Source organism: Schistocerca serialis, chromosome 8 (genome assembly GCF_023864345.2).
Source record: "Schistocerca serialis cubense isolate TAMUIC-IGC-003099 chromosome 8, iqSchSeri2.2, whole genome shotgun sequence".
In the NCBI taxonomy this organism is placed as follows: domain Eukaryota; kingdom Metazoa; phylum Arthropoda; class Insecta; order Orthoptera; family Acrididae; genus Schistocerca; species Schistocerca serialis.
Genome location: NC_064645.1, coordinates 599,345,538 through 599,357,930, shown reverse-complemented (window position 1 = coordinate 599,357,930; position 12,393 = coordinate 599,345,538). Strand labels below are relative to the sequence as shown.

At 39.8% G+C, this 12,393-nt stretch overlaps 1 protein-coding gene across 1 annotated transcript in view; it reads left to right on the top strand.

Annotated features, from left to right (window-relative positions):
• The window catches only part of LOC126416578 (long-chain fatty acid transport protein 1-like), a 163,492-nt gene that overhangs the window by 138,389 nt on the left and 12,710 nt on the right, over positions 1–12,393 (top strand). The window contains exons 9-10 of the mRNA XM_050084328.1: positions 5,954–6,020; positions 6,217–6,307. Coding sequence (XP_049940285.1) covers positions 5,954–6,020; positions 6,217–6,307 — 158 coding nt within the window. The remainder of the gene's footprint in view (positions 1–5,953; positions 6,021–6,216; positions 6,308–12,393) is intronic.

Below are 12,393 nucleotides of genomic sequence, written 5' to 3'. Positions count from 1 at the left end.
TGGTGACAGGATGTTGGGCCATATGGTTGTACAAGATTTATAGTTGTAGTTTGACAGCAATAAATCTCATCATTGGAAGTTCTGTGCCATGTACCGGAACAGGCTCGATTGGGTGGAAGGTAGAAGTGAGTGGCTTACGATCTGTGACAAAGCGGAAATTCATTCCATTTTTCAACCTGACTGTAATTTGCCTGAATCTTAAAAAAAAGCATCAACCGCAAACACCACTGGTTTAGCCAGATCAATATGTATGAGGCATGTTTTGGTAAGCAGCACCCATTTCAGTTGATCAAAAGTTAACTGATGTTCCTTGGTCCATGCAAATGGAACATCGTTATGCCATATTTGGAAGCAGAGCTGCAATCTGAGAGGCATGTCTCATTAACACCTTTGGGTGTTTGACAGATCCTCACCACTCCATTCTGCACAATGCTATCCTGATGACTGTAGAGGCGGTGGTCCTGACTCTCAATAGTACTTTATGAAGCATGTAGAAGACAAGATGGTGAGGAGAGGCGAGGTGGGGATGGAGTGGAGGGAGAGGTTTATGTTGGCAATAGACTTACGCAAGAATGTTATTCGGTGGACCTAAATCCCTTAATACGGAAACATCAAATACACAAAAATAAGCACAATTCATCATCTAAAAACTGATTCTGCCCTTAAGTCCTACCTCCGAATAAAAGTTCCACCACTGCAATTACGATCTGCTATAACTACCTGATGCAGTGACTCTGCCAGTTGTCAAATATGTCCACCTACAAGCTCTGCTGCAGTGATCCTGTCTAGCAACATATTCAGTCTCTCCACATATACCTGGCTCCAATCCAGGACATCCCCCTGAGTGTGTACCCTCCTATAAAAAAGACACCATTTCCTCTACCAATTTCCATAGTTCCTGTTGCTTTACCACCTGGCATATGCTCATCACTGTGGATGCTATCTCCCTCTGCACTAACATCTCCAGTGCTCATGACCTTGATGCTATGGAATACTACCTTCCCAAATGCCCAAATGACTCTACAGCAACTTTCCTGGTCACCATAAACAACTCTACCATCACTCACAATTAATTCTCCTTTGAAGGCATCACCTACAAACACGTTTGTGGCACAGCAATGTACACCCACATGGCACCATCCTATGTCACTCTATTCATGGGGCACCTAGAGGAATTCATCTTAACCACCTAGAATCACAAACTCCTCACCTGGTTCTGATACACTGATGACTTCTTCATGATCTGGATCAATGATGAGGACACTCTATCCACATTCCCAGAGAACCTTAAAAGTTCTCCACCATTTGCTTCACCCGGTCATCCTCAGCTCAACAAGCCATATTACTTGAAGTTGACCTCCCCTCAAGGATGACTACATCAGTTTCTCCATCCACATAAAACTTAAATACTAGTAGCAATACCTGCACTTTAACAGCAGTCCACACCAAAAAGCCCGTCCCATTCCATCTAGCCACCCATGATCATATCTGTAGTGACGAGCAGCCCCTCTTCAAATATGTCAAGTCTCACTGAGGCTATCACAGTCTGAAAGTTCCCTTCTCAACTTGTCCAGAAACAGGTATCCCATGTCTTGTCTCCCCAGTCCTCTACCATATCCCATATACCCACTGTCCGGCCACAAAGGAGCACCCTCATCATGACTCAGTACCATCCAACAGTGGAGCAACTGAATCACATTCTCTGCCAGGTTGTCAAATACATCTCATTGTGCCCTTGTAATGAGAAATAACCTGGTCACTATTCTATCCACTCCCTACCTCAGTGGCAGTCCATTGCCCACTCAACCTACATAATACCTTTGTCCGTTCCTATTCGAACTCCTTGCCCCTTGACTCATATCCCTGCAATAGCCCCCTCCCCCCCCCCTCCCCCCACATATCTTCCAGCTACTACCTACTCTAGTCGTGTCACACATCTCATATCTGGCCAAAGGCCAGGTCATGTGTGAAGACAGCCATGTGATCTACCAACTTACACCACCCAACATGAGATGCTTGATCTCAACAACTGCTTCACAGCCTTTGCCATCTGGATTCCTCCCATGAACTTCAGCTTTCTTGAATTACAAAGGTGAGAACTCTTGCTGCAATATATCCTTAGTTCCTGTAACCCCCTGGCTTCAACCTTCACCTGTCCCAGTCCTCCTCCCGTCTAGCCCCTTTCTCAGTCCTGCTCCAGCCCTACACAGGCCTTCTATACCTCCAGCACACATGCATCTCCTTTGCCCTCTCAACTTCTCTCCTCTCGCCTTTGCCTGCTCCTGCCCTATCCCTGCTGCCTCCACTCTGCCCAGAACAGCCTCTGATGCTGCTCTTGGCAGCCCACTACACTATCCTGTTCCCATCATTCCAATAGACACTCCTACAGGTAGCACTAACATCTTCTCCTACCCCCTCCCAACTCCACTATCCCACCCCCTACCCACCCCATGCCTCTTCTGTATACCCACTGCCCACCCCCAATAAATGTTGCCACCCACCTCAGATGCAGTCATTGTCAGGCCTTAGTGCACAGTGGTGACAGGGGCTTGTGTGTGATGGTTATGATGTAGGAGCTAGTATTATCTAGAAGTAGTTTCAGTTGTCTACCATTCAATGCCTTCTCTGTATGGTGATTACCATCTACACTTTTCACGCTTTTCGCTGCATTCAGGATTTTCCATTGTTAGACATTTTGGAAATTTGTGGCAAGTTCCTATGGTACCAAACTTCTGAGGTCATCGGTCCCTAGGCTTACGCGCACACACACACACACACACACACACACACACACACACACACACACACACACACACACACACACACCCATGCCCGACGGAGGACTTGAACCTTCGATGGGAGTAGCCACGCAAACCTTGGCAAGGCACCTTAGGCCGCACGGCTACCCCACGCGGCTCCATTGTTAGAACCACATGATAAGCTACATGTTTAGTGCTAGGTCTGAATCTCTGCTGAAATCAATCTATTCCATCTTGGTTTTCTGATATTCTTGTTTTGATAGATGTCCCAGCATTATATTATATTATATAGTGTCCCAGCAGATCTGAGCCTGTGCCAGAATGCTAGTTTTAGCTGCTGGTGAATTTTTGAGTCTGCTTAATCATGGTCCAGGATCTCTCAAATTTCTGATCTTTCTCATTGCAAGTCAGCAAGATTCAGCAGAACCGGAAGCACCTCTTAAAACGTTCAGCACAACTCTATGGATGAAACATCAAGGATGAAAAAGATTCATGTAACTCAAGCAATTCAACTCAGAAAATTCACCGGCAGCTAAGACAATCTGTCATGAAAGTTGGTCTTATTGTACTGCTGCATATGTAACATGCCACACTGGAACAGAATGTTGCATGCACCTGAATTTTTGAGACCAGAATATCTTTAACATTACATAACAACAGACATTATATCTCTATAGCCAGGAGTAAAGTACATTTCATGCCATTTTTTGCATAGGAAACTACCGATTTCTTTGGGTACAGGGTTAGTAAATGGCATAGACATGTTATGTTACCTTTGCTTTTTGTTGTTTGTTTTCTTTCTCTCTCTCTCTCTCTCTCTCTCTCTCTCTCTCTCTCTCTCTCTCTCTGCAGTGACCTTGGCTGCAATTGCCACTTTATTTGTGATTTGAGTACCCATCCCTTAGAAAAGAAAAAAAAATGTAGGTATAATAACTTTTTATTGGCATGTATTAAATCTTTGAGGATGTTCATATGATGGTTCTATGGAATGAAAAGCGTATCTACTACCTACCTATCTGAGGATAGTCTTGTTAGAATGCATGCTCACTCTACAAACTAGTTTGCTCAACAATGGCATTTACTTGTAAAAGTAGTAATCGTTCAAGGTATGGGGATAGATGTAGGTATATGTAGATTTTTTACACACACCATGACACAGGAATTTGTGAGCCATTCTGTTACATGCTACACTGAGGAAAAAGGTAGTAGTTTCTCTTTTACAAGTTTCATCATTAATTTAGTATTAAGTTGGACAGAGTTTAGTTCTACTGAGAATTTTTTTTTTTTTTTCCGTCCTCTCTGTCACCATGCCACAAAAGTGCAAAAGTTTGTCATAACAGGTTATAATGAGCTACCTAGCAATACCTCATTGGTTTATACATAATATTGTGGGTCATATAGGAAATACAGCATGCTTGAGGATTTCAATAAAATGGGTCAAATGGGCACTGAAATTCTCATAAATTAATCAAAGGTTTCAGAAAATGAGACTCCCATAATAGGAAGACGTCACTGAAAATTACCGCAATATCCACATAATATAGGAGCCACAATTGACTGGGGCACTCTACAAAGTCAGTGATACAATGAATTCGTTCTGAGTGTATCTCAATGTATTCAAGGAAAATGTGATCAAATATTTTGTCAGTTGACATGTGGATATGTCAGTATTACCATTAGTCTTACAGGAGTGCCTTCATAGTGAAAATTAGGAAGCCATAAAATCGCGGTGCCTCAGTTGGTGATTTTCTTAGGACTCTTATGTTATATGGCAAGTCTAAAGCAGTAGGAAGAGTCATCATCATCTTGTAAATATTATTGGTGAGTTTGAAGCCTTATCTCTCTGATGGGCAACATCATTAAACACATCAAATATCTTATAGTTGTAGTTGCCAACTTGTATTGCATTGCATTGCATTAACATGATGCTATGAGTGCATCATAATATGCTGTGAATTTCTTCTTTCAAGATAGCAAGGAAGATAGTTGGGTTTCTCAGATTGAAGCTCTTCAATTCTTGAAGACTGCTTCATGTGTAAATATGAGATCAGCTTCTTCTATTTTGGTTTGTGATAATAACAGTATGTGACATCAGAAACATCGGTTAACCTGGCTGTGTTTATGAAGTCTTAAATTTCCCATTAAATCACTAATGACTTACATCTGGGGCACCCACTCAAATGATTAAAACACATGGTCATGTGTTTGCAATGTACTTGTCTGTTTCATTTCAAACTCCTACTTTAAAAGTGTGAGTTTTTAGTCTCTTTTGCTTAATATGTGTAATCTTGTTGTGCTGGTCAGTACCTCATTAACATGGCTCACAACAATATTAACATTATACTAAAACAGCAAACTGACTCAGAAATATCAGTAATATTAATCATGTGTATAGATCATACTTAACAGTGAATGATATTTATCAATAAATGTGTCTTACACATGCCATCACAATAGTACCATAATTAAATCTGTTCACACATGTATTGAATATGATGTACAAATATATGAATATTGAAGTAAGAATAAGACGACTGAACAATTCATATGTCAATTTCCTAAAGCTGAAAGATCAGTCAACACGATTGGAAAAGACTCTACATTTATTCAACAAGGACATATGAAACATCAACTTGTATATGTGACCTTGTAAAAATATGAACTGTCAAAGTTGGTAAATTTCTTTAAGTGTACTAGGCAGATGAATGGTAAGTATAAAGTTGCACAAAATGGCCCATCTTCCACTGCCACACTTTCCTTGTGACTGTGGATGCAATTTGTGCATTCTGCATAATACCTGACATTGTTCTGCCTAATGTGATTTCCAGAAACTTTTGATCAAACAGTGCATCTGATTTGATGAAATCTACGGTTTGTGTGTCTGACAGAATGTTTCATTGGGCTATACATAGTAGATTACCTGAGGCTTAGGCAATGCAGTTGGAAAACCCAAACTTTTTCTTTAAATAGGCTTATTTGGTAGAAAGTTACTTAGATGTTTCACATGTCATAATTCTCTGCATGTGTTTGGGTTCTCTCTCTCTCTCTCTCTCTCTCTCTCTTTCATTTCTGATAATTAACTTATGGTGTATATGAACAATAATTTGTGAGTTACTCGTTTCATACAAATTCATAATCTGAATCTTACTTCAGGCCAACAGTCACTAATACTACTTCCTATTTCTGTTCCAAAGGTGATATTCTTGTTATGGACGAATTTGGTTACTTCTACTTTAAAGACAGAACAGGTGACACTTTCAGGTAATTACTGCAGATCACAAATTTGTCCTATTCTAAGCTGTAATGTGATTTTGATAAATGTATGAGTTTAAGTATTGAAATAACCTGTAAATGTGTTAAGCCCATAATTATTACATGAAAGATGAAAGAAATTCATGATCTATAATTTGATTTTTTTTTTCATCCCCATTCTTATGTAATAACTGTCAATTTCCAGATGGCGTGGTGAGAATGTTGCAACTTCAGAGGTTGAAGGAGTCATCAGTGCAACAATTGGACTGAAGGATGTTGTAGTTTATGGTGTTCAAGTAAGTTATATTCAATAACATAACTATTAGTAAAGAGGGAATGTGCACCCACAGACAAATTCTTAGGAAAAAGAAAGACTAAAATTTAATGCAAGAAACAGGAGACTTTCAGGTATCCATTAAAAATTAATTGTTAAGCTTCAAATTCCAGGAGTACATGAGGTTATCTGTGATTCAGGACTGATTTATATTGGTGAGACAGAACACACTATCAACACATGTGTTGCCAGGCACGAGTGATACACACGACTTGATCAGTATACTAAATTCCCAATAGCAGAACATGAAGAGAAGTGTGGTGCTGCCATACAATTCACCACTAACTGAAAAATCAAAGAGGCCACTGAAACTGCAGAGCAGCCATCAAACATGAACCGCTAGGAGACATACAGGCTCTTGCTGTCATTGTTGCCATTTATTGCATGTCGGCAGGCCAACCTTGCTTGTGGAGCTGCCCCTCCATATCCCATAAACATGAAATACTGAAAGATCTGTTGCTGTCAGCTAATACACAAGCAGCACTACACTATGACACCAGCTTATACCAGATTTATCAATGGAACCCAATAAAAATTAACATAAAATATTCCTAGCAGTAAGCACATGAAAGACATCCTCCTTGATCCTGTGACCCATCAACTCATATGGCGCCTAGGGTTTGCAGCTGTGGAGATAAATACAGAATAGTCTACTTAAAACAGTAATCGCAAATCACCCTGAAGAAGATAGCCTGCAATAATAGCTGAAATTATGGTAGTCTTATCACTTCTTAATGTGGTCACAGACCCTGAAAAATTTTACTACAAAAATTTTATTCAACCATTCTTTATATTAATAATGATGTGGAAGTACAAGGACTCAACTACTTGGGTACAGAATTCATGGCAACTTTTCCACAGCTGTCCAAGGAATCTGCATTTTGTATCCACTAAATGACAGTTGTTCTTCAATTATGAGTAAATTACAGCCATATTCCGTAACTTCATTGGTATGTGGAGGGCTTAAATTACAAACTTTAGGAAACACCAAAATACGCTGTTATTGTAAACTATTTCACGGAGTTAGCTCTGAAGTCACTTTATGATCATTTTTGGAAAGGAATTGATCTTTTCTACCAAGTGCTGGGAGTAATTGTTGCCTGCATAAGCATCTGCCACTGAATATTTATGATAATCATTTCACACATCTTGTTCATCATATTTTATGTATCAGAATCCAATGTCTACGAGCGAATCATTGTAAGACAAAGCTATTCCACCTCGTGCACAAATTATGAGGCAGGCTGAGTACCCTTAGATTTTAGGAAGAACATAATAATTATAGTAAAGAAAGACCTGGCAGAATGTAAATAATTTAGGAGCAAAGGAGACCACTCATCGAACAGCACAGGTCTGGAGTTGGTGGCAAGCACACACAAGAGACTGAAGACTTGCTAGCTTTCGGAAGAAATTGTGTGTGTGTGTGTGTGTGTGTGTGTGTGTGTGTGTGTGTGTGGGCGTGCACATGCCTACCAGTGATTTAATGCTTAACACTTCTTGTATTCAGAACAGAATTATAATTTCAGAGGAGGAACGTGCTGAAAGGTGTGAATATTACCGAATCCCCAGTTTAATATTCCATGGTTGCAAAACACTGACAAAGATTATTTATGGAATAATGGGAAAGCTTGTTGAAGCTAACTTCATGGAAAACCAGTCTGCATTCCAGAGAAATACTGGAACATGCAAGGCAGTACTAACCTCACACTTTACTTTCTAAGATAGGTTAACTATAGGAAAACCTCCATATATGGTGTGTGTGATTTAGAGAATGGTTTTGACAATGCTGAATGAAATAACTTTTTGTAGTTCTGAAGGTAGCAAGGGTAAAATACAGGGAGTTAAAAATTATCTACGTCTTAACAGACACCACACTGAAGTAGTGTAAGTCAAAAGACATGAACTGGAAGCAGTAGTTCAGAATGGAGTGTGTGAGGGTCATAGCCAAAACCTATGTTATGAAATCTGAACACTGTTTAAGCTCTGAAGGAAGCCAAGAAGAAACTCGGAAAGCGTATTATAATTTACCAGGATGAAATAAAAACTTCAGAATAGACAGTTGAACAGAGCATATAGTGTCTTGAAAATAGGTTACAAGATGAGCATAAAAAAGTAACACAAGTGTAACAGAATGTAGTCAAATCTGGCAATGTTGAGTAAATCGGGATAGGAAATTACTCTAAAAATAGTGCACGAGTTTTGCTATTTGGGGAGCAAAATATCTGATGGTGGAAAAAGTAGAGTACATAAACGCATACTAGCAGAAGCCAGGAAAATGTTTCTGAGAAAGAAAACTTTTTTATGTCTAATAAAAATTTAAGTGAAGGTAGTGAATTGAATTGGGGAAAAAATAAATTTATGACTAAAAGAGGGAATCAGTTAACAGGACGCATCTAGACACACCAAGGGATTGTCAACATGGTAATAGAAGGAAGTTTGGTGGGAAAGTTTTGGAGGGAGACCAAGGCTTGACAATAACAGGCAGGTTCAAAAGAATGTAGCTTTCAGCAGTTAAGCAGAGATGAAGAGGCTTGGTAAAGAGAGACTTTATAAGTGGTATACAACATGGATCTCCTCCTCCTCCTCCTTCTCCTCCTCCTCCTTCTCCTCCCCCCCCCCCCCCCAACCACCACCACCACCATTAGTCATCTGAAATCCATTGCTGGGTAAAGGCTGTCTTAAGTCCTTCCCATATGTTACAGTCTTCACCTACAGATGTCCATGCTGCATGTTTTCTGCTGTAATCTGCCCACCTTCAAATAGGTCATCATCTTGGTCTTCTTTATTTCTTGGTATCTGTGAAAGAACTTCTTTGACTCCTTTACGATCCATTCATATAGCTGAAAGTCCTACCTGCCTTTGTTTCATTATCATTACAGTCTCAATTACATCTTCTACTACAGTCTATTCCCTGATCTGTTTGTTTTTTCCTGTCTTTCCCAGTTCTTCCCAACATGTATATCTTCAGTGCTTCCAGATCAGACCTCTGTTTTTCAAATATTTTCTCATTAAAGAGCCAAATCTCTGTTGTAAGTCAAAATTAGTAACACATATTGACTGTAAGCTTTCCTTTTCAGACATATCTAAGGCTTAGTTTGAAAAACCCTATTCAGCTTAGCAAAAGCATGCTGATCTTTTTTTCCTCATTGTTAGTTTATTTTCCTCTACACTGAATCATTGTTTTAGTTATCCTAAATATATAAACTTGTAAACTGATTCTATGACTTCACTGTTAACCTGTACGACTTTCTTTGCAATATACTTTACATTATTTTTATGTCACTATAGTTGATTAAGGCCTTCTTTCAAATTTCCTCTATTAGTTCATTCCAACTGCACTAGATATTTGTCTGTATTGGTCACAAGGGGCAAACAGGACAATGTCACCTGTAATATGAAGGTGGTTCAAGTGTGATCCATGAAAACATATTCCTCCTCTACTTTTCTGAAAATGTACTCCACAATTGCTAAGAATAGGTAATATGGAATACTTTGTCTGACCCACATTTCAATTCTATTCCTATAAACTCTAATGGAAGTTGTTCTGCACTGATGCATATTTGTTTTCAGTATATTAATTTAGGTTGAATCAATGCCAAACATCATTACGCATTATGTTGGATTTCAGTGGAAAGCTTTTTTGAAATCTATGAATCCCAGATAAAGTGGAAATTAATACTGTATTGGTGGGATGTAAAGCATGTGAAGTGCTGCAGTGGGAACAGGGAAGGGGGGATATGTAGGTGGAAAGTAGGGGCTAGCAAAGATAATGCCTAGGGGTGGGGGGGGGTGGGGGGGGGGGGGGGTTAGGGAACAAAGGATATGTTGTAGAAAGAATTCCCACACGTACAATTCAGGAAAGCTGACAATGTTAGGAAGATGACACAGACTGTGAAACAGTCATTAAAGTGCAGCACATAGTGTTGGGTGGAATCTCCAGCAAGTGGGTGGTCAAGCTGCCTCTTGGCCACAGTTTCACAACAGCCATTCTTTCACAAAAATTTACCAGACTTCAGCACACTACTAATGCTGTATTCAAGCATTACGGGATTGTTCTTCCTACTCATCACACCATTTAGAAATTTTCTCTAAGTCATTTTGCATCCTCCTACAGTCACTCAACGATGGCGGCTTCCTGTACATTACAGCAACATTAGAAAACTGCCGCAAATTGCGGCTCACTGTTTACCAGATTATTTATACATATAGAAAATAACTGTAACAGAAGTCCTATCACACTTCCCTGAGGCACTCTTGATAATACCCTTGTTTCTGATGAACACTCACTGTTGGGGAAAACATAATGAATTTTATTACTTATTAAGTCTTCAAACCACTCGCATATCTGGGAACGTATTCTGTACACTCATACCTTCATTAGCAGTCTGTGGGGGAGGGGACGGGGGAGGTGTGGCACAGTCTCAAATGCTTTTTGGAAACCTAGGTATATAGAAAGGTGCCTGTTGCCCTTCATCTATAGTTTGCAGGGTGTCATATGAGAAAAGAGGAAGCTGAGTTTCGCACATGCAATGTTTTCTAAAACAATGCTGTTTCGTGAACAGAAACTTTTCTGTCTCAAGGAAATTTATACATTCGACCAGAGAATATGTTCAAGAATTCTGCAGCACAACAATGTTAAGGATGTTGGTCTGTAATTTTGCAGGCCTGTTCTTTTACCCTTCTTATATGCAGGAGTCAATGTGCTTTCTTTCAGTCACTTGGGATTGTGCCAGTGAAAGATTTCTGGTAAATGCAAGCTAAATAAGGGGCCAATGCTGTAGAGTAGTCTCTGTAAAACAGAACTGGCATGTTATCTGGACCTGGCAACTTATTTGTTTTCAACTCTTTCAGTTGTTTCTCTACACCAGAAATGCCTCTTATAATGTCCTCCACATGGGAGTCGTGCAGAAGTGAAACGACGGTACGACTACAATTCTCCTCTGTGAACAATTCCTTGGATGCAAAATTTAAAACCTGGGCTTTCCTTTTGTTATCTTCTACTGACCCACGAGACTGGAGAGAAGCCTTCTACTTGCTTAGCAATTTTCTGTGGGACCAGAATTTTCTCAGGTTCTTGGCAAGATCTTTTGGTAAGATATGATGGTGGTAGTTGTATGCTTTGCTCATTGATCTTTTTATAGATATACAAATCTCTCTACTAACTTACGCACATCATTATTTGGCCATTCTCATTTGAACTAAGATTGCAACAGTCCTTGCTTCCTCAGCACTTCCTGAATTTCACTGTTAGACCACGATGGGCAGCTAGCCCTAAACATGAAAAAATCTAAGTTAATGCAGATGAGTAGGAAGAACAAACCTGTGATGTTCAGATACACTATTACTAGTGTCCTGCTTGACACAGTCAAGTTGTTTAAATATCTGGGTGTAAAATTGCAAAGCGAGATGAAGTGGAATGAGCATGTGAAAACTGTGGTGGGGAACACAAATGGTCAAATTTGGTTTATGCGGAGAATTTTGGGAAAGAATGGTTCACCTGTAAAGGAGATCAAATATAGAACTCTGGTGTGACCTTTTCTTGAGTACTCCTCGAGTGTTTGGGATCCATACCATGTCAGACTGAAGGAAGACACCGAATCAATTCAAAGGTGAGTTGCTAGATTTGGTACCAGTAGGTATGAACAACACGTAAGCATTATGGAGATGTTTTGGGAACTCAAATGGGAATCACTGGAGAAAAGGCTACATTCTTTTGAGAAACACTATTGAGAAAATTTAGGGAAATGGAATTTGAAGCTGGCTGCTGAACGATCCTACTGCAGCCAACATACATAGTGCAGAAGGACCACGAAGATACGATACAAGAAATTAGCGCTCATGTGGAGGTATACAGACAGTCGTTTTTCCCCTGCTCTATTTGTGAGTGGAACAGGAGGGAAAATGACAAGTAGTGGTACAGGTACCCTCCATCACGCCCTGTACGGTGGCTTGCAGAGTGTCGATGTAGATGGGCCTTTACTCTCTACTTACCTTCGTAGACCACAATTAACAATCATTTAAAGTTTACTCATAATTCCTGTATCTCTA